The 26,545-nt window shown below is 37.1% G+C and overlaps 1 protein-coding gene across 2 annotated transcripts in view; it reads left to right on the forward strand.

Annotated features, from left to right (window-relative positions):
• The first annotated feature begins 1 nt into the window (after position 1).
• Positions 2-26,545, forward strand: part of LOC128209193 (acidic fibroblast growth factor intracellular-binding protein-like) — a 30,193-nt gene continuing 3,649 nt past the window's right edge. The window contains exons 1-11 of one of the 2 annotated variants that reach the window (XM_052913118.1): positions 10-69; positions 247-327; positions 7,265-7,362; positions 7,759-7,957; positions 11,866-11,992; positions 12,661-12,764; positions 13,349-13,482; positions 13,720-13,828; positions 14,284-14,353; positions 17,037-17,123; positions 25,768-25,865. In XM_052913118.1, the coding sequence (XP_052769078.1) occupies positions 7,281-7,362; positions 7,759-7,957; positions 11,866-11,992; positions 12,661-12,764; positions 13,349-13,482; positions 13,720-13,828; positions 14,284-14,353; positions 17,037-17,123; positions 25,768-25,865 (1,010 nt within the window). In that variant the 5' untranslated portion in view covers positions 10-69; positions 247-327; positions 7,265-7,280. Of the gene's footprint in view, positions 70-246; positions 328-7,264; positions 7,363-7,758; positions 7,958-11,865; positions 11,993-12,660; positions 12,765-13,348; positions 13,483-13,719; positions 13,829-14,283; positions 14,354-17,036; positions 17,124-25,767; positions 25,866-26,545 lie in introns of both variants that reach the window. The other variant, XM_052913117.1, reaches the window with a different exon arrangement.

The following is a 26,545-nucleotide window of genomic DNA, read 5'->3' on the forward strand; positions in this document are numbered from 1 at the left end:
CAAGTTCTCAAGCGTCTCGGTAATAGATCACCTGTCAACTAGTGCTGCAGCTCAACATATCGTTAAAAGGTGAGTTTAACACTTCAGTTGTCTTTCAGTTGTAGTTTTATAGAAGGCAAGTATTTTGTTACCGTGTTGTGTTTGAGTTATAGTAAATATTCCGCGTGAATGTGTCATTAATGAAAAAGTATTGGTATTTTGATCCGGGTTAGGAGACGCTCATTAAGATATTGTTTATAATGACAGGCGAAGTGCTGCCAATTGTGTGTGTTGCTTAAGCAGATACTTGTGGAACTCTGCTGGGACAGCCCCTATGCAACAGTAACCGTACGTTAAAAGAGATCCCATTATTGATCCACGTAGCTGTAATCTTGCACTTTAGCACTGCAATTGCAATTATACAGAAATATTCGACCAAGTCTTCCATCATCCCGTTTTATAGCACAGTGGTAAGAGCACTTGCTTCTCACCTTTGGGTCCTCAGGTTACTCGCCTCAATGCAAGACCTAACTCTCACGTAACATCATGCCAACAAGAGTTACTGATATCAACTATATAATGTTGAAATTCTTAATTACGCTTCCTAGTTTTTACTGAGTTCTGCGTTGATGCAGTTTGCTGCTTGTAGGCCCCTTACCAAATCAGCCTAAGTTGAAAATACTTTTTGGCCTGGTTACCAAATCAGCCCCATCCTGTAGACATTTCCACCCCTGATTACAGAGACCTTTCGGCCCTTTTTCATTGTCTCAATTCAAGTTCACTATCAACCACAATTTTGCCAAAAACACATGAAGGAATTCTCATATCACCTTAGTCATTTCATGCAACCGAATATGACTTCCGAAATAAAGCATCACAGTATATCGCTGAGGTGTGGCTTACCGCGACGTTCAGTTATTTTTACAGGTGTCACAGGTACAAAAAGAAGATCGAAAATTGTACTGTGTTGCAGAATGGTTTACACATGATTGCGAGGGTAAACAGTCTCATCCCTCACACTTTATAATAAGGTTGCTGGAATATAGAGTGTTTGCTGGAAAGGAGTTTATTGATACTAAAATTTACCTGTGAAAGGGCTTTCACATCTTTAGGAAGAGTTTGCACGTGTAGCTCTATATGTCCTCCACTCATATTAGTTGAAAGAGCAGATGTTAATGTACATTTTTTGTAAGTGTCAAAACTATTAAAAAAAAAGAATTTAGTTTTCATTTAAAAAGTTATCATTGTGCAAAGTGTTTGTTTAAATGTGATTTGTTACGTACATGTATATTACTATTTAAAAGATTTTCCAAAAATCACGATTGAAAATAAATATCATATATACATACGCTACATTTTATTTAATAAATTATTTATTCACATTCAGACAACTTAAACGAGAACATTTTAAATTTAGATTACTGATAGTTAGAGGTTCTGGAGTCCCATCATGAAATTTGGTGTCCTGTGGGTCCCTGGACACCGTAAGTGTCAACGGTGAGCGCCAGAGTGATATGCCTTCAGACTTTCTGTGTGACGATCCAACTGTAATAAAGTTATAACTCACTTATGTTATTCTCCCAATTGCATATTCTCAGTGCTTATGCTGTACCTCACCATATACAAAAGTAGCACAATGCTTTTGGTATGAATATGCAACTCAACACCAATAAAGCATCATTTATAACCTTCACAGTCATCAGTTCCCGGTATAATTTAAGTACATGTACTATGACCCAGTCTACACACTTGCTCTATCAGGGCTTACAAATACTCACCAGATAAGGCAATGCTTTCCGTGCAAGAAAATATTTAAATGTGAAACTACAAAATTAAAGTGAATCAATGCCAAGTTCAACATCTGGCGTGGTAGGTTTTACTTTGATCACTTAATATGTATTTTTGTTGGTCTGCTTTGATAGATCTCTATAGTTGTATCAAACTTATACTCTAGCTATTTTCAAGGCAATTTATATATAAATAATTAATAACAACTATTCAAACTCTGATTGTTCAACCTTGAATTAAATCACTCAATTTTTTTTTTACTAACTTTGGCTGTTTTTTTCACTTGTTTTTGACATTATATTCTATATTATTTTCTATGCCTGCATGGCGATGTTATGGGTAAAATATTAAAGGCAATTTCCATTACAGGATGATTCAACCACAAAAAGTAGATAAAAAAATGATGATAAATTGAGTGTCCAATTGTAAAAATCAGCTCAATGTAAAATTCTGAAAGCTGTATAACTATCATACCCAATCATAAATCAAACATGCTTTATTCTTGAAATACTGCACTTGTGAAATGTGCAAAACAGTTGTTTGAAATCTTATCATTGTGGGTATTAACAATACCAGTTTACATTTGCATTGTATCAGTGAGAACTTTGACATCCCATGGAAGGGTTAGGTCTTGTTGTATAAATATATATAATATGGACAAAAAACATACTTTTATGAAAGCACATTCAAACTCAATATTTATGGGATGGAATTTTTAAGTGGTAACACAATTATAAACAGCACATTTGAAAGAATGTTATCCGGACATTTGTTTCTTAAGTACCGGGATTTAAAACTGCACTTATAAGATCCATACATGTACATGTCAAGGTCATGTTTTTCATTGATCAGTATGGTGAACAATCGAAAACTGTTGTGGTTTTATGAACATGATTTAAATGAAAGTGCTTTGTTGTTTTTAAACAACACTTCGTGCTCAGGTGAGCTATTGTGATCGCCCTGTGCCCGTCGTCCGTCGTAGTCCGTCGTCAACAATTTGACTGTTACCACTCTAGAGGTCACAATTTTGGCACAATCTTAATGAAACTTGGTCAGAATGTTACCCTCAATAAAATCTTGGACGAGTTCGATATTGGGTCATCTGGGTTTAAAAACTAGGTCACCAGGTCAAATTAAAGGAAAAGCTTGTTAACACTATAGAGGTCACATTTATGACTGTATCTTCAGGAAACTTGGTCAGAATAATATTCAATATTAATATTAATAATCTCTAGTCAAGTTCGAATCTGGGTCATGTGCAGTCAAAAACTAGGTCATCAGGTCAAATTTAAGGAAAAGCTTGTTAACATTCTAGAGGTCACATTTATGACTTTAGCTTCATGAAAGTTGGTCAGAATGTTTATATTAATAATCTTTAAGTCAAGTTTAAATCTGGGTCATTTGCGGTCAAAAACTAGGTCATTAGGTCAAATTTAAGGAAAAGCTTGTTAGCACTCTAGAGGTCACTTTTATGACTGTATGTTTATGAAACTAAGTCTAAATGTATATATTGATTAGCTCTAGGCCAAGATCGAATCTTGGTCATGTGTGGTCAAAAACTAGGTCACCAAGTCATATTTAAAGAAAAGCATGTTAACACTCTAGAGGCCACATTTATGACCATATGTTCATGGAACTTGTCATGTTTATACTCCAACCATAACAAGAACAGAAAATAAAAATGTACAAACAAAGACAAGTACGCATCCTTTCTAAGGTAGCAGACCACACGACTGACATTTCAAATTCTCTAAAACTGTAATACCCTCAACTATAATATTTAACATGCAGCATTGAAAACTAGTCCTAAATTTGTTTTAATTAAGTCCCCTCTCGTTGCACTTTCCATTGCCCTGAAAAACACTTCTTCCCTCCCCCTGTCACAATTGCCCTCGCCTGAAAACACTTATTTCACACTTAAATTGGATCAGGTGGGCGATACAGGGCCTTCAGGGCCCTCTTGTTATATTAAATATGCAGGTAACATTTTTTAATGTAAGCTTTTATATTATATGTGACAATATTTAACTCAACTTTTTGAAGAAAGAGGAGGGAACACTAATTTCAGGTTTATGTTTCAGCGTCCAGTTAAAGTTTTAGAACAGGTTGGCATTTTCACTTGACTTTTTAGCTCACCTGAGCACAGGTGAAGGTGAGCTTTTGTGATCGGGCTATGTCTGGCGTCTGTCGTCCGTCGTCCGTCGTCAACAATTGGTTATAATCATCATCTTCTCCTAAACCGCTTGGACAATTTTGATGAAACATCATAGGAATGATCCTTGGTTGGTGTTTTTTCAAAATTGTTCAAAGAAATTAATTCCATGCAGAACTCTGGTTGCCATGGCAACCTAAAGGAAAATGTCAACAATAGGTTATAATCATCTTCTTCTCCTAAAATGTTGGACTATTTTGATGAAACTTCATAGGAATGATCCTTGGTTGGTGTTTTTTCAAAATTGTTCCAAGAAATTAATTCAATGCAGAACTCTGGTTGCCATGGCAACCTTAAGGAAAATGTCAACAATAGGTTATAATCATCTTCTTCTCCTAAACTGTTGTACTATTTTGATGAAACTTCAAAGGAATGATCCTTGGTTTGTGCTTTTTTCAAAATTGTTCCAAGAAATTAATTCAATGCAGAACTCTGGTTGCCTTGGCAACCTAAAGGAAAATGTCAACAATAGGTTATAATCATCTTCTTCTCCTAAAATGTTGGACTATTTTGATGAAACTTCATAGGAATGATCCTTGGTTGGTGTTTTTTCAAAATTGTTCCAAGAAATTAATTCAATGCAGAACTCTGGTTGCCATGGCAACCTAAAGGAAAATGTCAACAATAGGTTATAATCATATTCTTCTCCTAAACTGTTGTACTATTTTGATGAAACTTCATAGGAATGATCCTTGGTTGGTGCTTTTTCAAAATTGTTCAAAGAAATTAATTCCATGGCAACCTGAAGGAAAAATTGCAAAACTTTTTTGGCAAATACTATGAAGCCTAGTGCTTAAATATTTGGTGTGTAACATTGTCGATTGGTTATCTACCATGTTTATTCACATTATGCCCTGGAGAAAAATTGGCCTCAGACCGTGGGCTACAAGTTCATTATAAATACACTTTGTTAAAATCTGATACTTATGTAAAGTTTTTTTTTGAAGCAAGGGCAGCAAGTCTTGCTATATGGTCTCCCTTTTTGTTGGAAATTCCACTACTTTCCATTTTTAGTAACAAGGAAATATATTTTAAATTTTATTAAGTCTTCAACATAGTCACTTCTGAAGTAATTATTGTTCTTTTGTTAGGTTCATAGATTCAAATAATTATTGTACACTTTATTTTTTAGAAGAAATTTCATTTTTACTTAATAATAAATTTAATAATCAGACTTTTCCATTGAACTTCATTGTTCATGCAGATGCTATAATCTTATCTTCTGTGTGGATAGTGTTATTCAATAACACTATCCACACATACGATACGATTTCCGGGACAATCGCGGACGTCTGGGACGTTATCACATGTATGGTTATTCACTTCTAACTTATATAAAGAAAAATATAATTATTAACATTAGAAGGAATGTGATGTTGTCCTAGATAATATTAGTTGATGGTGTTGAATGTGATCTGATATTTGATTTTTAGAGCTTAAGGCAGTTTATTGATGGGTTGTGCACTGTTTGTTATTTGTGTATCTATACTAAAAGTTCTTTCAGTGTGCAAGCAATTTAACATAGTTTTGTCAGTGTGCAGGCAATTGGACAAAGTCCTGTCAGTGTGCAGGCAACTGAAAAAAGTCTGGTCAGTGTGCAGGTATCTGTACCAAGTGCTGTCAGTACGTAGTCAATTATCAAGTCCTGTCAGAGTGGTGCGCAGGGAACTGAACAAAGTCCTGTCAGGTTGCAGGTGCGAATCAAATTCTGTGATTGTGCAGTCAATCATCAAGTCCTGTCAGTTTGCAGGCAACTGAACACAATCCTGTCAGTGTGCAGTCAATCGACAAGTCCTGTCAGTGTGCAGGAAACTGTGACAAGTCCTGTCAGTGTGCAGGCAACTGTGACAAGTCCTTTCAGTGATTATCCAGGCAACGTGTTTGACCAGTATGTTTTTATGACCCTGAAGGTGGGTATATTAAAATCCCACCTTCTGCCCGTCCACCTGTCCTTCGGTCTGTCCGTCCATCTGTCCTGTGTCTAGCTCAATAACTTGTGTCCGTGCCGTAACTTTCTCTTGCATGGACAGATATTAATATAACTTGCCACATGTGTTCGACGTACCAAGACGACGTGTCGTGTGCAAGACCTGTGTCCCTACTTTCAAGGTCAAGGTTACAATTAGTGTTTATTTACAATGGAATGCTGCATATAAGTACATAGAGTATAGGCTGTCGTGTCCGGGCTGTGACTTTCTCTTGTATGGACAGATTTGTATGGACAGATTTGTATGGACAGATTTTAAAATGACTTGCCATATGTTTTGGACATACCAAGACGACGTGTCGTGTGCAAGACCCATGTCCCTACTTCTAAGGTGAAAGATACACTAAGTGTTTATTCACAATGGAATGCTGAATATGAGGACATTTATGAGAGTGTTGGCTGTCAAGTATGGTTGGTATTTTTTCTATGCTCAGAGGCAATTTAAAATAACTTGCCATATGTATTTGACAGATAAAGGCAAGATCAACTTCTTATGTACTTGTTCATAGGTCAATGTCACATATGGGGGCATTTGTCACATACTGTGACAGCTATTGTTCAATATTCTTTGAGAAACAAGCTATATTGATAACAAAGGTTAAACACTTTTACTCAGGTGAGCGATTTAGGGCCATCATGGCCCTCTTGTTTATTGCACATATTACATAATTATTGTATTCATTTCTAAGACTAAGCCGCATAGAGTCAAGAGCGCTGTCCTACCACAGTTTGAATGTACTTTGTGAGAGAATTTCTATTCTATGAATTCAGGGCTGATTTGCATAATTAAATTATGTTAATGTTATACAATCATATTAGGTATCATTGGTTGTATCATCAGTGTTGTCTGGCATGCCTTGGTTCTGCTTAGCAAGCATGTGTATATTATTTTAGTGTGATCATTCAATTTCATTCACAGACTGTTAAACTAAACTTATAAAATCTCCCTGTACTGTGGGTGATGTTTAGAACACAAAATGTATAGTTTTTCCTAAATCCCCAGTATATATACATTACTCCATTCTCGGGACCCCAGCATTATCATGTAGGTTATAAATACTCTGGAGTGTCAAGGAAGCCATCATCAAAGATGGTGCAAAACTTCATAGTTTCATGAAGTACATACTAATGTTTTAAAGTAAAAAAATAAGAAAAATACTACCTGTCATTCCTTAATAAGTAAGTTTAAATCAAGCACACATGGACTTCTCATGTAAGATGTTTATGTGTCAGTAAATTAATAGAAAGTAAGTATGCAAAAACAATTCCATGCATTTTTGGTTCCATTTTTATTTCAGATAACTTGTGCCATAAATGAGTTACGTCGATGTTTTTGTCGGGAATTACATCGTCATTGACTTTGAGCTGTATGACTTATGGCTGAATGGTCTCCCTGGTAGGTATTTTATTATCCATATGGCTCGGTCTTATTCTGGGATAAATGATTGGATGGTTAACTTTGTGCAGTTTCCTTTAACCTTTGAATGTTTATAAACAATATCTATAGATATGATAGTCATATGATTGCCAAAATTTTGGTTTTGTTATTAAACAGTTCTAACGGTTGTAAAACGTTGTCTAAAAGTAGTAAAGAACACATAATTTGTAAATTACTTCCAACATGTTATAACACATGTATTGGATATTAAAATGTCATTGTCCAACTAGCAAAAGTTTCAATTAAGTTCTGACTAAAAATAGAAATAAGCAAATTTATTTTACATAAAATTGAATTCTATGGATTCTGTAATTTGTTAAAAGGTTACTTTTAAGATTTATTTATATGATTCAGCGCATGAGTGTGCCGTCACTCTGCAGCAGAGGGGAGTGTTGCAGTCCACTGGTGCCAGGTTCGACGAGCTGCTGTCAGACACAAAGGACAGCTTCCGGCTCTACGCCAGTCTAGAGCAACTCCTGAAATGCCCCACAAAGTTTGGCAACCAGTCTGTCTACCAGATAGATCCAGAAACTCAGAAGACCCTCATTGACAAGTAACATTTTCTTTTGATGTCATCTGTTTTCTTAATGTCATGGAATGAAATCACAGTCACTTAAGTCTATGTGTGTTAATTTTTGCTGTACAGAAAGTTTTTTAACACATACACAGATGTATCAGTGTTGTTTTTATGCCCCCGAAGGTGGGCATATTAAAATCGCACTGTCCGTCCGTCCGGCTCTGTAACTTTCCCTTGTATGGACAGATTTTAAAATAACTTGCCACATGTGTTCCACATACCAAGACGACGTGTGGCGTGCAAGACCTGTGTCCCTACCTCAAAGGTCAAGGTCACACTTAGTGTTTATTCACAATGGAGTGCTGCATATAAGGACATAGAGTATAGGTTGTCGTGTCCGGGCTGTAACTTTCTCTTGTATGGACAGATTTTAAATTAACTAGCCACATGTGTACCACATACCAAGACAACACATCGCGTGCAAGACCCATGTCCCTACCTCAAAGGTCAAGGTCACACTTAGTGTTTATTCACAATGGAGTGCTGCATATAAGGACATAGAGTATAGGTTGTCGTGTCCGGGCGGTAACTTTCCCTTGTATAGACAGATTTTAAAATAACTTGCCACATGTGTTCCACATACCAAGACGAAGTGTCGCGTGCAAAACCTGTGTCCCTACCTGAAAGGTCAAGGTCACACAAAGTGTTTATTCACAATGGAGTGCTGCATATAAGGACATAGAGTATAGGTTGTCGTGTCCTGGCTGTATCTTTCTCTTGTATGGACAGATTTTAAAATAACTTGCCACATGTGTTCCACATACCAAGACGACATGTCGCGTGCAAGACCCGTGTCCCTACCTGAAAGGTCAAGGTCACACTTAGTGTTTATTTACAATGGAGTGCTGCATATAAGGACATAGAGTATAGGTTGTCGTGTCCTGGCTGTAACTTTCCTTGTATGGACAGATTTTAAAATCACTTGCTACATGTGTTCCACATACCAAGACGACGTGTCGCGTGCAAAACCCGTGTCCCTACCTCAAAGGTCAAGGTCACACTTAGTGTTTATTCACAATGGAGTGCTGCATATAAGAACATAGAGTATAGGTTGTCGTGTCCGGGCTGTAACTTTCACTTGTATGGACAGATTTTAAAATAACTTGCCACATGTGTTCCACATACCAAGACGACGTGTCGCGTGCAAGACCTGTGTCCCTGCCTCAAAGGTCAAGGTCACACATAGTGTTTATTCACAATGGAGTGCTGCATATAAGGACATAGAGTATAGGTTGTCGTGTCCGGGCTGTTACTTTCCCTTGTATGGACAGATTTTAAAATAACTTGCCACATGTGTTCCACATACCAAGACGAAGTGTCACGTGCAAGACCCGTGTCCCTACCTCAAAGGTCAAGGTCACACTTAGTGTTTATTCACAATGGAGTGCTGCATATAAGGACATAGAGTATAGGTCGTCGTGTCCGGCTGTTACTTTCCCTTGTATGGACAGATTTTAAAATCACTTGCTACATGTGTTCCACATACAAAGACGACTTGTCGTGTGCAAGACCCATGTCCCTACCTCTAAGGTGAAAGATACACTAAGTGTTTATTCCAAGGGAATTCTGAATATAAGGACATAACAGTGTAGGTTGTCAAGTATGGGTGGTATTTTTTTATGTTCAGAGGCAATTTAAAATAACTTGCCATATGTATTTGACACGTAAAGGCAAGATCAACTTTTCATGTACTGACCTTGTTCGTAGGTCAATGTCACATTTGGGGGCATTCGTCACATACTGTGACAGCTCTTGTTGTTAATCAATATTGATGTTAACATATTTTTTTAACAGTTTCCAATTGCTGATACATGAGTTGAAATGTGAATGTCTATTGTAAAATTTTATTTTCTCTGTAATCAGTGATATATTCATGACCAAATTATTGCCGAAATTCAGCCCCATTTCCAATGCTTAAATTAAAACCCTAGAGTTATATTTCAATTCAATTTTATAAAAAAATATTGGATAGCACAAGCTGTTCAAAGAGGTGATGTTTTCTTAAATAAAAAAAACCTTGATCACATTCATGTTAGCTCACCTGAGCAGCAAGTGCTCAAGGGTGAGCTATTGTCATAGGGGACAGTCGTTCTTCCGTCATACGTCTGGCATCTGTCCATCATCAGCATTTTCCTTCAAACAATTTCTTTTGAATAACCTCTTCGACAATTGCAACGAAATTTCACAGAAATGTTCCTTGGATGGTCAGCTTCGAGATTCCTTAGAATAAAATGGTTCCATGTAGAATTCTGAAAATCTTTGAAAATCTCCTCAGAAACCACTAGCCAGATTTCAAAATGATTTTCTATTAATATTCCTAAGGTTGTCTTTCATCAAATTTCTTCATGCCATGTTGGTTTCATTAAAAATCATCTGACCTCTAACACTGCTGCCTAGATTTCAAAATAATTTCACCAAAATAATCATAATAAAGGCGGCCCTTTATCAAATTCCTTCAAGCCATTTTGGTTAGTTTAAAACTCTTCCAACAGTGCTTGTTTTGTAGGACATTGCAGATTTAGGAAGAAAGACAACTCAGGTTCGAATAATCAGTTTGATTATCAGGCAAAATATCCCTTTTAAAATCTTCCCTAAAACGGCATGGCCCAGACCTTTGATATTTAATATGTAGCTTTATATAGTGATGTGAATGAAAAATTGTTCAATGTATGCCCCTGGGGTCAAAGCTTGTCCCATCCTGGGTGTTAATACTAATACAGTAAAATCTTTGAAAATCTTTTTCTCTGAAACCACGTGGCGCAGACCCCATATATTTGGTATGTAGCCTCATGTAGTGGTCCTTTACAATGATGCCTCTAATTATAATCCTGGGGTCAAAACTAATCTTGCCATGGTGGTCCTAGGTTTTCTATATACTGTAGTTAAATCTATGAAAAGTAACATGTAGTGATAAGAAACAACCTACATCCATAGCAGCCTTAGCAACCAATGACTTCCTTATCAACCAGTGACTTCCTAAGCGACCTCTTTCTTCCTTAGCAACCAGAAACCTCCTAAGCAACCAATGATTTGCTTAGCAACAACTTTCTTTCTTAGCAACCAATGAGATCCTTGGCAACCATTGCCTTATTGAGACTACTCACTGCTTTAGCAACCACTTGTCTTCTAAGCAATTCCCTACATCCATAGCAAGCAATGACTTTCTTACCAACTACATTTATCAATAGCAACCAATGACTTGCTTAAAAATTCATGGCTTCCTTAGCTAACGATGATTTTCTAACCATCCAATGACTACCTTACCAATAACCTTCATCAAGAGCAACCAAGGAATTCTTTTCCAACCAATGACTTTCTTAGCAACCATTGTCTACTTTAGCAGCCTATGACTTCCTTGCAAACTTTGACTTCCATAGTCGCCAATGACTTTTTAGCAACTACCTACATCCATATCAACCAATGTCTTCCGAAGCAACCATTGACTTCCATAGCAACAGTCAGCTTGCATTGCCATCACATCTGTTGTCCATAGGGAACAATCACTTAAAAATGTGATGACGTCCCTAGAAATACTATGGATTCTCTTTAAAAGAGCCAACCTCCTTATCAATCAAATTATTCGGCAACCACTTATTTCTTAGGCAAGCAGCAACATCCTTAATAACCACTGATATAGGGCAATCTTGGCTCTCTTGTGTCTTTTCTTTCTATTTTTAAGCATTCTGGTTCATTTCTAGATAAAATTGGAATTCACACTTTCAGTCAAAATTAATAATTTTTCCCAAGCTGAAAGATTGGGCAGTCCCTTCCCAAACTAATGTAAAAGAGTGCTGATTCTTTTTTGGATGCATTGTGTAAATGAAATCAGTGTCTTTCTCATGAATTTCATGACAAATGTTGTACAATTATGTCTTATGTTGTAGGTACTATAAGTCTGATGACGTTGTAATCCGGGAGCTTCTGGGTCGTAAATTGTCCACCAGAAACCGCAACAACCTGGATGATGTCAGTGAGAAAACCAAGGTTCCCCTCCGCAGCTGCTGTAGACAGGTTTTCTGACATTCCTTATTCACAATTATTTTGATGACACCAGTAATTTTATTTCATTCGTTCTGCATTCATACAATCAGATTAACACAAAATTTGTTTTAAGTTGGCAAAACCAGATACAATATACTTAGGCTGGGATAGCAAGTGTAAAAAATGTTCCTGGCTGACAACAAACTATTTTTTTATTTTTTTTTAAAGGTGTTGCTATGTTTAAACAAGTATTTTGGGGTGAAATATTTTCCATTCTGTTGAGTGGTATGCAATTGATAGTCCCCTGTTAAAAGAAATATGACACAACCAGGTGCAATTTCAATGTTGCCGATAAATTGCTCATTTTCAGATAAAATTATTAGTTTTCCTATTTTAAAGCTTTATTTGACCTTAAAATATCATGAAAACCAATCATAATGGTATTGCAAATCAAGAGTTTAGCAGGATGGTCGAATAATACAGTTCTTGTATTTGTCGAATGACATATGTGAATCAAGCCAAAACAAGGTGTTCACAAATGAGTCTTTTACCACAAAACTGAAATCAAAGACATAAAATAAGGTTACTGTGAGGAACTCTCTACCCATGTAGTAATAATGCATAAACATAATCTGATGAGATGATACTTGTAGTGTTTTTTCAAAGTTATCACCTTCCTTAAAAAACCTGTGTTGCAGTTTGACAATGTGAAGCGAGTGTTCAAGACTGTGGAGGAGATGCCGGGATCACTGGAGAAGAACATCAAGACACTCTTCTGTCTCTCTTCTGACAAACTTGCTAAGTAATTATAACATGTATATGTACAATAGAAATGTGAGGATTGTTGAGCACAGTGCTACAATACGAGCTTTCTAGTGCAGGTTGTTGATAGGTTTAACTGGAAAGAAAGATATTTTTATATAAAGCTTTATTAAATGTATGATATATTTAGTAAATCTGTTAAAGCATTGAGAGGCAAATTATCTAGCTTCATACTTTATTTTAATCACTTGATCAGGTCTATGGTTAAATGTTGGTAGCTTTTACTGAGTTGTCATGAAGGATAGATAGAAGATATACCTGTTATCATCATGTCAGGGGTAGTATTCCAAAACAGAATTTATCTTACAAGTTTTTTTTCTAAAATTGATAAAAACAAGTCTTAGCATTATTTTGAAGAATAATTTTAGTAAGGATAAATTTCCTATTGAATGGCCACGAATGTGATATTCTGTTTATAGCTTATGTTTAAGTTTGATGTTTTGAAGTTATTTCATGAAGGTGACATCATTTATGATGTAAATACATGTTTGCAAACTGATTTATTGTATTTACTGAAGTTAAAAACATACCAAAAAATTGCATTGCCTCATCAATCGTTTACAGGAAATATGCAGCAATTGTATTCATGACGAACCACAGATTTGAAACCACGAAGAAGCGTCTCAGCCATCTCACGTTTGATGACTTCATGTACTGTGCCGAGCTGATGATAACAAACTGGTCTTACAGTGCAGCAGGTCAGTGAAGCTAACTCCCTCCTTGAATATTTTGATGCAGACAATCCTTTATCTAAAACAATAATGCTTCACGACAATTGGTAATCATTTTGAAGTTGGAAATCATTGTATTACAAATACTATGTATTAAAGTAGTTCATCAAGAAAAAGGATGAAAAATTGATAAATGAATTGTTCATGTTATAGTTCCAATTTTAAAAAGATATGTTTTTATAAATGTGTTGTTTAATCATTTAGAGTGTGATAACCATGAGGACATGGACGTAGACCTTGATCGCTCATTTCTGCAGGATCTCCGGGAACTGAAGATCCTTACAGACAAACAGCACCTCGACGAACACAAGATGTTTGTAAAATTTTATGTGTAAAGAATTATCTCTGTTTTGGTTTCTCTAGATGAAAACTAGTTGTATAAATAATCTACCCTGTATAAAACTTGGAATGAAATAAAACAAAAACCATCATATCAGCTGTTTGTAAATTTAAGTTATTGCAGGTGATAGTAGATTCTACCCAGTAAATGGAAGCTAATATGGTTCATTTCTGTAATTTTTTTTAATCAAAATCCAGCTAGAATAATTTGGTGATAAAAACAAGGCATTGATAATGTTGAAATGCCCTTGAAATGATCAAGTGTGTGTGTATGCCATATATATATTTTTTAAAAGACTATTGATTCATTTAATTGTATGCAAAATTATTATTGGGATTCATTATTTATGAATGATTTTCTATTTGTAAAGATACTTGTATCGTTTATGTTGAAGCCAACATGTACTAGTTGTCTCCCCTGTACTGTAGGTATGTCATGAACAGCCTAAAGACATCTCTCATCAAGAAGAAACATTCCAGTCTCGAAGATAATTACAAGGTATTTTACAGTTCCTATCCTTTATTAATTCAATAATTGATAGAATGGATTGAGAGAATGGTTACGCTTAATAATTTGTTAAATACAGAAACATCATGGCATTGAGATGTAATGGTAGAATTTTTTGTGGTTTGTGTTCCAAAAAAGACCTTGGGCCTTATTTTCAAAACATCTTAAGAAAGTTGTTTAAACTTAAATCTGTCTGTTTTGGCTAGGGTATTGGTATTAATTAATGAATAAACAGCAGGTTGAAGTAGGCCTGTTGAATGCACTATCACTCTAAACCTGATTGTAAGAAAAGTTTGTCAAGAATGACTGCTTTGTTATAAAGTGGCTAGGTCTGCCCCTACATGGGGAGATATGTTAATAGACTTGCACATTTAATGTATAAACATGTGCAAACAATATTTATTTATAAATCATTTAGCTGTTATAATTCTAAGCATGCAAGCGTCATAATATCTTATTCCATCATGTAAACTTCTTTTAAATGATTTTGTTATCAAATCAAGTCTTACTTATTCTATAATAATACAATTGTATAGTTATTGCAATGTTTGATGACTTTCTATCACAAGTATCATTAATTTCTTCAGAGTATTGTTGAAACAATTATTGCGTGCCTTCTCCTTATCATGTATGTGTATGTAGCATTGTAAATATTTGTAAATATTGTTTGTCCTCATGGCCGTATTGCTTATTGGATGTGAAATAAATCTTCTTCATATAAAGTATGTTCAGTTCATCTAAAACAATAACAACAAACATAAAAATGTTGATAAATTTGTTTCCAATGTTGCCAAAATATGGCCCAATTATTAGTTCTGTTTATATATTATGTTTTTAGCTCGAGTATTTGAAGAATAAGGAGGGCTATACTACTCGCCCCGGCGTCAGCGTCGGTGTCCGGTTAAAGTATTAGGGCAAGTTGGGAAGTCCAATACTCTTCATTCAATTGACTTAATACTTCACACAGTTGTTCAGGGCCATCACATAATGAGGTTAGATAACTCCATATTATCCTTTATACAAATTATGGCCCCTGATTGACTATGGAACTTAGGTTAAAGTTTTAGGGCCGGTTGGGATATTTATTAATTACTTCTATACCCTTCGTTCAATTGACTTAATACTTCACACAGTTGTTCAGGACCATCACACAATGAGGTTACATAACTTCATATTATCCTTAATACAATTTATGGCCCCTGATTGACTTAGGTTAAAGTTTTAGGGCAGGTTAAAGTTTTAGGGCAAGTTGAGATTTTCACTTCAAGTCCAATACCCTTGATTCAATTGACTTAATACTTAGCACAGTTGTTCAGGGTCATTACATAATGAGGTTAGATAACTCCATATTATCTTTTATACAAATTATGGACCCTGATTGACTATGGAACTTAGGTTAAAGTTTTAAGGCAGGTTGGGATATTTATTGATAACTTCTATACCCTTCATTCAATGGACTTAATACTTCACACAATTGTTCAGGTACATCACACAATGAAGTTACATAACTCCATATTATCCTTAATACAAATTATGGCTCTTGATTGACTTTGGTTAAAGTTTAGGGCAGGTTAAAGTTCTAGGGCAAGTTGGGATTTTAATAAAAAAAACTTCTATACCCTTCATTCAATGCACTTAATACTTGGCAGAATTATTGACTACCATCTAACAACAAGGAACATAAGTCCATTTCAGCCCTAAATACTAATTATTGCCCTTGAATGTTTTTTTTTTAAATTTTCTTTTAATTTATTTTGAAAGGCACATTTTTAACCACATTTTCATAAATGGAAAACAAGTTATTTCAATGACTTGCGTCATTGTTCGGGCAGGCTGGTGTTAGGGCAGCGTCAAAGTCGTCTTATGTATCGATTAATTTTAGCTAGGTTTGACATAAAGAGACCAAACTTGGTATATACACAGAGTTTATGGAGACCTTTTATGGGAATGCGTTTGAGGCCCCTAGGATCAAGGTCAAGGTTACTATTAATAGAAAAAGGGTTGGTATTGAATAACTTAAGTAAGGGTCTTCATATTGGTACCAAATTTGGTATATAGGAAGAGTTTATAGAGACCTTTCTTGAGATTGTGTTTTGGGCCCCAAGAGTTTAGGTCTAGGTCAAGGTCAAAATAGAAATAAGGTTAGTACTGAATAACTCAAGTAAGGGTCAAGGTCACTGTTAAATAGAAGAAACAGTTGAAACTGAATCTCTTCTGCCAATCATTAAATACCTGGTTTTGTCACATTGCAATTCTTGTTCACTTTTCAATTTGATTGTTTTATTGCTTTTGACAGGCACATATAACATCGTTATTGTATTCACTTCTAAGTCAAAGCGGCGTAGTCGAGCACGCTGTATTACGACAGCTCTTGTTATTATTATATTAACTGTCTACTAGTATTTAGTGTATACCATGGTGCAATGCATAAGATTGCTGATTAGTATACAGGAATTACTGGGTACAAATCATGCTGCTGGCAGAATTTTATTTTTATTTTCTAATTATATTTTCAATTTTTATTTGTGCATAATTAATTTCATGTCTGAATTGATAACTATGATAATTTTTCAGTTGAATTTGTAGAAAAGATAGAAATCTTAACTTGATTGGTTTGTGAGCACAAACACTGATGTTCTAGAATAAATTGACATTGGTACGGTTCATGTTTCAGGCCACCTCCAAGACCATTATCAGTTTAGCGTACGGGTTAAACCACAGTAAGGAAGTGAGAAACTTTTTCTCCGATGTCATTGAAGAGGTAGGTTGTCATTTCACATGTGTTGTCATTGAAGAGATAGGTTGTCCCTTCGCATGTGTTGTCATTGAAGAGATAGGTTGTCATTTCGCAGGTGTTGTCATTGAAGAGATAGGTTGTCCCTTCGCATGTGTTGTCATTAAAGAGGTAGGTTGTCATTTCACATGTTTTGTCATTGAAGAGGTAGGTTGTCATTTCACATGTGTTGTCATAGAAGAGGTAGGTTGTCCCTTCACAGGTGTTGTCATTCATGTGTTGTCATTGAAGAGGTAGGTTGTCCCTTCACATGTGTTGTCATTGAAGAGGTAGGTTGTCCCTTGACATGTGTTGTCATTGAAGAGATAGGTTGTCCCTTCACATGTGTTGTCATTGAAGAGGTAGGTTGTCCCTTCACATGTGTTGTCATTGAAGAGATAGGTTGTCCCTTCACATGTGTTGTCATTGAAGAGGTAGGTTGTCCCTTCACATGTGTTGTCATTGAAGAGGTAGGTTGTCCCTTCACATGTGTTGTCATTGAAGAGATAGGTTGTCATTTCACATGTGTTGTCATTGAAGAGATAGGTTGTCTCTTCACATGTGTTGTCATTGAAGAGGTAGGTTGTCCCTTCACATGTGTTGTCATTGAAGAGGTAGGTTGTCCCTTCGCATGTGTTGTCATTGAAGAGGTAGGTTGTCCCTTCACATGTGTTGTCATTGAAGAGATATGTTGTCATTTCACATGTGTTGTCATTGAAGAGATAGGTTGTCATTTCACATGTGTTGTCATTGAAGAGGTAGGTTGTCCCTTCGCATGTGTTGTCATTGAAGAGGTAGGTTGTCATTTCACATGTGTTGTCATTGAAGAGATAGGTTGTCATTTCACATGTGTTGTCATTGAAGAGGTAGGTTGTCCCTTCGCATGTGTTGTCATTGAAGAGGTAGGTTGTCATTTCACATGTGTTGTCATTGAAGAGATAGGTTGTCATTTCACATGTGTTGTCATTGAAGAGGTAGGTTGTCATTTCACATGTGTTGTCATTGAAGAGGTAGGTTGTCATTTCACATGTGTTGTCATTGAAGAGATAGGTTGTCACTTCACATGTGTTGTCATTGAAGAGATAGGTTGTCATTTCACATGTGTTGTCATTGAAGATGTAGGTTGTCCCTTCGCATGTGTTGTCATTGAAGAGGTAGGTTGTCATTTCACATGTGTTGTCATTGAAGAGGTAGGTTGTCATTTCACATGTGTTGTCATTGAAGAGGTAGGTTGTCCCTTCACATGTGATGTCATTGAAGAGATATGTTGTCATTTCACATGTGTTGTCATTGAAGAGATAGGTTGTCCCTTCGCATGTGTTGTCATTGAAGAGATAGGTTGTCATTTCACATGTGTTGTCATTGAAGAGGTAGGTTGTCCCTTCGCATGTGTTGTCATTGAAGAGGTAGGTTGTCATTTCATATGTGTTGTCATTGAAGAGATAGGTTGTCCCTTCGCATGTGTTGTCATTGAAGGGTAGGTTGTCATTTCACATGTGTTGTCATTGAAGCGATAGGTTGTCCCTTCACATGTGTTGTCATTGAAGAGATAGGTTGTCCCTTCGCATGTGTTGTCATTGAAGAGATAGGTTGTCCCTTCGCATGTGTTGTCATTGAAGAGATAGGTTGTCCCTTCGCATGTGTTGTCATTGAAGAGGTAGGTTGTCATTTCACATGTGTTGTCATAGAAGAGATAGGTTGTCACTTCACATGTGTTGTCATTGAAGATGTAGGTTGTCATTTCACATGTGTTGTCATTGAAGATGTAGGTTGTCCCTTCGCATGTGTTGTCATTGAAGAGGTAGGTTGTCATTTCACATGTGTTGTCATTGAAGAGGTAGGTTGTCATTTCACATGTGTTGTCATTGAAGAGATAGGTTGTCCCTTCGCATGTGTTGTCATTGAAGAGGTAGGTTGTCATTTCACATGTGTAGTCATTAAAGCGATAGGTTGTCCCTTCGCATGTGTTGTCATTGAAGAGGTATGCTGTCATTTCACATGTGTTGTCATTGAAGAGGTAGGTTGTCATTTCACATGTGTTGTCATTGAAGAGATAAGTTGTCCCTTCGCATGTGTTGTCATTGAAGAGGTAGGTTGTCATTTCACATGTGTTGTCATTGAAGAGGTAGGTTGTCATTTCACATGTGTTGTCATTGAAGAGATAGGTTGTCATTTCACATGTGTTGTCATTGAAGAGATAGGTTGTCATTTCACATGTGTTGTCATTGAAGAGATAGGTTGTCATTTCACATGTGTTGTCATTGAAGAGGTAGGTTGTCCCTTCGCATATGTTGTCATTGAAGAGGTAGGTTGTCCCTTCGCATGTGTTGTCATTGAAGAGGTAGGTTGTCCCTTCGCATGTGTTGTCATTGAAGAGGTAGGTTGTCCCTTCACATGTGTTGTCATTGAAGAGGTAGGTTGTCCCTTCGCATGTGTTGTCATTGAAGAGATAGGTTGTCCCTTCGCATGTGTTGTCATTGAAGAGATAGGTTGTCCCTTCGCATGTGTTGTCATTGAAGAGATAGGTTGTCATTTCACATGTGTTGTCATTGAAGAGATAGGTTGTCCCTTCGCATGTGTTGTCATTGAAGAGGTAGGTTGTCATTTCACATGTGTTGTCATAGAAGAGATAGGTTGTCACTTCACATGTGTTGTCATTGAAGGGATAGGTTGTCATTTCACATGTGTTGTCATTGAAGATGTAGGTTGTCCCTTCGCATGTGTTGTCATTGAAGAGGTAGGTTGTCATTTCACATGTGTTGTCATTGAAGAGGTAGGTTGTCATTTCACATGTGTTGTCATTGAAGAGGTAGGTTGTCCCTTCACATGTGATGTCATTGAAGAGATATGTTGTCATTTCACATGTGTTGTCATTGAAGAGATAGGTTGTCATTTCACATGTGTTGTCATTGAAGAGATAGGTTGTCCCTTCGCATGTGTTGTCATTGAAGAGGTAGGTTGTCATTTCACATGTGTTGTCATTGAAGAGATAGGTTGTCATTTCACATGTGTTGTCATTGAAGAGATAGGTTGTCATTTCACATGTGTTGTCATTGAAGAGGTAGGTTGTCCCTTCGCATGTGTTGTCATTGAAGAGGTAGGTTGTCATTTCACATGTGTTGTCATTGAAGAGGTAGGTTGTCCCTTCGCATGTGTTGTCATTGAAGAGGTAGGTTGTCCCTTCACATGTGTTGTCATTGAAGAGATAGGTTGTTATTTCACATGTGTTGTCATTGAAGAGATAGGTTGTCCCTTCACATGTGTTGTCATTGAAGAGATAGGTTGTCCCTTCGCATGTGTTGTCATTGAAGAGATAGGTTGTCCCTTGGCATGTGTTGTCATTGAAGAGATAGGTTGTCCCTTCGCATGTGTTGTCATTGAAGAGGTAGGTTGTCATTTCACATGTGTTGTCATAGAAGAGATAGGTTGTCACTTCACATGTGTTGTCATTGAAGAGATAGGTTGTCATTTCACTTGTGTTGTCATTGAAGATGTAGGTTGTCCCTTCGTATGTGTTGTCATTGAAGAGGTAGGTTGTCATTTCACATGTGTTGTCATTGAAGAGGTAGGTTGTCCCTTCGCATGTGTTGTCATTGAAGAGATAGAATGTCCCTTGCATGTGTTGTCATTGAAGAGGTAGGTTGTCATTTCACATGTGTTGTCATTAAAGAGATAGGTTGTCCCTTCGCATGTGTTGTCATTGAAGAGGTATGCTGTCATTTCACATGTGTTGTCATTGAAGAGGTAGGTTGTCATTTCACATGTGTTGTCATTGAAGAGATAAGTTGTCCCTTCGCATGTGTTGTCATTGAAGAGGTAGGTTGTCATTTCACATGTGTTGTCATTGAAGAGGTAGGTTGTCATTTCACATGTGTTGTCATTGAAGAGATAGGTTGTCATTTCACATGTGTTGTCATTGAAGAGGTAGGTTGTCCCTTGACATGTGTTGTCATTGAAGAGATAGGTTGTCCCTTCACATGTGTTGTCATTGAAGAGGTAGGTTGTCCCTTCACATGTGTTGTCATTGAAGAGATAGGTTGTCCCTTCACATGTGTTGTCATTGAAGAGGTAGGTTGTCCCTTCACATGTGTTGTCATTGAAGAGATAGGTTGTCCCTTCACATGTGTTGTCATTGAAGAGATAGGTTGTCATTTCACATGTGTTGTCATTGAAGAGATAGGTTGTCTCTTCACATGTGTTGTCATTGAAGAGGTAGGTTGTCCCTTCACATGTGTTGTCATTGAAGAGGTAGGTTGTCCCTTCACATGTGTTGTCATTGAAGAGGTAGGTTGTCCCTTTGCATGTGATGTCATTGAAGAGGTAGGTTGTCCCTTCGCATGTGTTGTCATTGAAGAGATAGGTTGTCCCTTCACATGTGTTGTCATTGAAGAGATATGTTGTCATTTCACATGGGATGTCATTGAAGAGGTAGGTTGTCATTTCACATGTGTTGTCATTGAAGAGGTAGGTTGTCCCTTCACATGTGATGTCATTGTAGAGATATGTTGTCATTTCACATGTGTTGTCATTGAAGAGATAGGTTGTCCCTTCGCATGTGTTGTCATTGAAGAGGTAGGTTGTCATTTCACATGTGTTGTCATAGAAGAGATAGGTTGTCACTTCACATGTGTTGTCATTGAAGAGATAGGTTGTCATTTCACATGTGTTGTCATTGAAGATGTAGGTTGTCCCTTCGCATGTGTTGTCATTGAAGAGATATGTTGTCATTTCACATGTGTTGTCATTGAAGAGGTAGGTTGTCATTTCACATGTGTTGTCATTGAAGAGGTAGGTTGTCCCTTCGCATGTGATGTCATTGAAGAGATATGTTTCATTTCACATGTGTTGTCATTGAAGAGGTAGGTTGTCCCTTCACATGTGATGTCATTGAAGAGATATGTTGTCATTTCACATGTATTGTCATTGAAGAGATAGGTTGTCATTTCACATGTATTGTCATTGAAGAGATAGGTTGTCATTTCACATGTGTTGTCATTGAAGAGGTAGGTTGTCCCTTCGCATGTGTTATCATTGAAGAGGTAGGTTGTCATTTCACATGTGTTGTCATTGAAGAGACAGGTTGTCATTTCACATGTGTTGTCATTGAAGAGATAGGTTGTCATTTCACATGTGTTGTCATTGAAGAGATAGGTTGTCCCTTCGCATGTGTTGTCATTGAAGAGGTAGGTTGTCCCTTCACATGTGTTGTCATTGAAGAGGTAGGTTGTCCCTTCACATGTGTTGTCATTGAAGAGGTAGGTTGTCCCTTCGCATGTGTTGTCATTGAAGAGGTAGGTTGTCCCTTCACATGTGTTGTCATTGAAGAGATATGTTGTCATTTCACATGTGTTGTCATTGAAGAGATAGGTTGTCATTTCACATGTGTTGTCATTGAAGAGGTAGGTTGTCCCTTCGCATGTGTTATCATTGAAGAGGTAGGTTGTCATTTCACATGTGTTGTCATTGAAGAGATAGGTTGTCATTTCACATGTGTTGTCATTGAAGAGGTAGGTTGTCCCTTCGCATGTGTTATCATTGAAGAGGTAGGTTGTCATTTCACATGTGTTGTCATTGAAGAGACAGGTTGTCATTTCACATGTGTTGTCATTGAAGAGATAGGTTGTCATTTCACATGTGTTGTCATTGAAGAGGTAGGTTGTCATTTCACATGTGTTGTCATAGAAGAGATAGGTTGTCACTTCACATGTGTTGTCATTGAAGAGATAGGTTGTCATTTCACATTTGTTGTCATTGAAGATGTAGGTTGTCCCTTCGCATGTGTTGTCATTGAAGAGGTAGGTTGTCATTTCACATGTGTTGTCATTGAAGAGGTAGGTTGTCATTTCACATGTGTTGTCATTGAAGAGGTAGGTTGTCCCTTCACATGTGATGTCATTGAAGAGATATGTTGTCATTTCACATGTGTTGTCATTGAAGAGATAGGTTGTTCCTTCGCATGTGTTGTCATTGAAGAGATAGGTTGTCATTTCACATGTGTTGTCATTGAAGAGGTAGGTTGTCCCTTCGCATGTGTTGTCATTGAAGAGGTAGGTTGTCATTTCATATGTGTTGTCATTGAAGAGGTAGGTTGTCCCTTCACATGTGTTGTCATTGAAGGGTAGGTTGTCATTTCACATGTGTTGTCATTGAAGCGATAGGTTGTCCCTTCACATGTGTTGTCATTGAAGAGATAGGTTGTCCCTTCGCATGTGTTGTCATTGAAGAGATAGGTTGTCCCTTCGCATGTGTTGTCATTGAAGAGATAGGTTGTCCCTTCGCATGTGTTGTCATTGAAGAGGTAGGTTGTCATTTCACATGTGTTGTCATAGAAGAGATAGGTTGTCACTTCACATGTGTTGTCATTGAAGATGTAGGTTGTCATTTCACATGTGTTGTCATTGAAGATGTAGGTTGTCCCTTCGCATGTGTTGTCATTGAAGAGGTAGGTTGTCATTTCACATGTGTTGTCATTGAAGAGGTAGGTTGTCATTTCACATGTGTTGTCATTGAAGAGGTAGGTTGTCATTTCACATGTGTTGTCATTGAAGAGATAGGTTGTCATTTCACATGTGTTGTCATTGAAGAGATAGGTTGTCATTTCACATGTGTTGTCATTGAAGAGATAGGTTGTCATTTCACATGTGTTGTCATTGAAGAGGTAGGTTGTCCCTTCGCATGTGTTGTCATTGAAGAGGTAGGTTGTCCCTTCGCATGTGTTGTCATTGAAGAGGTAGGTTGTCCCTTCGCATGTGTTGTCATTGAAGAGGTAGGTTGTCCCTTCACATGTGTTGTTATTGAAGAGGTAGGTTGTCCCTTCGCATGTGTTGTCATTGAAGAGGTAGGTTGTCCCTTCGCATGTGTTGTCATTGAAGAGATAGGTTGTCCCTTCGCATGTGTTGTCATTGAAGAGATAGGTTGTCATTTCACATGTGTTGTCATTGAAGAGATAGGTTGTCCCTTCGCATGTGTTGTCATTGAAGAGGTAGGTTGTCATTTCACATGTGTTGTCATAGAAGAGATAGGTTGTCACTTCACATGTGTTGTCATTGAAGAGATAGGTTGTCATTTCACATGTGTTGTCATTGAAGATGTAGGTTGTCCCTTCGCATGTGTTGTCATTGAAGAGGTAGGTTGTCATTTCACATGTGTTGTCATTGAAGAGGTAGGTTGTCATTTCACATGTGTTGTCATTGAAGAGGTAGGTTGTCCCTTCACATGTGATGTCATTGAAGAGATATGTTGTCATTTCACATGTGTTGTCATTGAAGAGATAGGTTGTCATTTCACATGTGTTGTCATTGAAGAGATAGGTTGTCCCTTCGCATGTGTTGTCATTGAAGAGGTAGGTTGTCATTTCACATGTGTTGTCATTGAAGAGATAGGTTGTCATTTCACATGTGTTGTCATTGAAGAGATAGGTTGTCATTTCACATGTGTTGTCATTGAAGAGGTAGGTTGTCCCTTCGCATGTGTTGTCATTGAAGAGGTAGGTTGTCATTTCACATGTGTTGTCATTGAAGAGGTAGGTTGTCCCTTCACATGTGTTGTCATTGAAGAGATAGGTTGTCCCTTCGCATGTGTTGTCATTGAAGAGATAGGTTGTCCCTTGGCATGTGTTGTCATTGAAGAGATAGGTTGTCCCTTCGCATGTGTTGTCATTGAAGAGGTAGGTTGTCATTTCACATGTGTTGTCATAGAAGAGATAGGTTGTCACTTCACATGTGTTGTCATTGAAGAGATAGGTTGTCATTTCACTTGTGTTGTCATTGAAGATGTAGGTTGTCCCTTCGTATGTGTTGTCATTGAAGAGGTAGGTTGTCATTTCACATGTGTTGTCATTGAAGAGGTAGGTTGTCCCTTCGCATGTGTTGTCATTGAAGAGATAGAATGTCCCTTGCATGTGTTGTCATTGAAGAGGTAGGTTGTCATTTCACATGTGTTGTCATTAAAGAGATAGGTTGTCCCTTCGCATGTGTTGTCATTGAAGAGGTATGCTGTCATTTCACATGTGTTGTCATTGAAGAGGTAGGTTGTCATTTCACATGTGTTGTCATTGAAGAGATAAGTTGTCCCTTCGCATGTGTTGTCATTGAAGAGGTAGGTTGTCATTTCACATGTGTTGTCATTGAAGAGGTAGGTTGTCATTTCACATGTGTTGTCATTGAAGAGATAGGTTGTCATTTCACATGTGTTGTCATTGAAGAGATAGGTTGTAATTTCACATGTGTTGTCATTGAAGAGGTAGGTTGTCCCTTCGCATGTGTTGTCATTGAAGAGATAGGTTGTCCCTTCGTATGTGTTGTCATTGAAGAGGTAGGTTGTCCCTTCACATGTGTTGTCATTGAAGAGGTAGGTTGTCCCTTCTTATGTGATGTACGTTCATTGTTTCAAATTACATTTGGTGCCTCTCAATGTATTGCCATAGACGTGGTGTCATTGCCCTTGTACAAATATTTGAAGGTTTTGACATTACAAAAATGATAAAAAGAAATGTTATAAAACTTAGAAATCACATAAAACTAGCTATGCTGTTTCATGATAACTATGCCTGTATTTTGTCCCCTGTATTTTGTCCACAGGTAATAGAACCGTTTATGAACTCTTGTAAACTCTGCCTGTATTTTGTCCACAGGTAATAGAACCATTCATGAACACAGGCTGGACGTATGAAGACATGAAGACATTCCTGCAGATGTACAAAGATGCAGGTGTCAGACTCTCTGTCTTCAGGTAAACTTTATCATATATAGCTATTGTGTTTATGTATAGTAAGGGCTGTAACTCTTGCTTATATAATTGTTCAGTAATGCCACTTGAACAGCTGAGTTGGAGGAGAGACATTGGCAACCACGTGTGTAGAAACACGCAAGATGATGCTAATCATTCTGGAAAGCCATTACTGGCCTGAGGGTAGATCTCCAGACTTATTGGATGACTTTCTGTCATTTAAAGCTCTACCATTTCCTACTTTGTTGTCAAGAAAGAAGCTCATGTTTTTCCTACTGGAAGTGCTGAAAGGCTTGTATTCAGTATTGATTGTATCAAGTAAATTGAATAGTCTTAAAGTTGCACGTATCACCATCAATTCTTTATTTATTATTTGCATTTTTCTCTATTTATTTTGATAGCTTTCAATTTAAATCATTTAAAAAACATATCATAAACAAACACTTTTTTGTTTTAAGCATTTATGAAACAAATGCTCTGTAAATTTTACGTTTGTTTAAAATCTGTAGATATTTGATATTCAGATATTCACTCTTGTCCAATCAGAGTGCAGCAATGAATTAAACAATGATGTCATAACACCTTATGATGCATGCAATATGAAGGTCATTTATCATTAAAGGGCAATAAAGTTTTTGTCTAGCTTTGGTACATTTCATCGTTAGTTTTAATTTACGACTCAT

This window comes from Mya arenaria, chromosome 11 (genome assembly GCF_026914265.1).
Source record: "Mya arenaria isolate MELC-2E11 chromosome 11, ASM2691426v1".
Classification (NCBI taxonomy): domain Eukaryota; kingdom Metazoa; phylum Mollusca; class Bivalvia; order Myida; family Myidae; genus Mya; species Mya arenaria.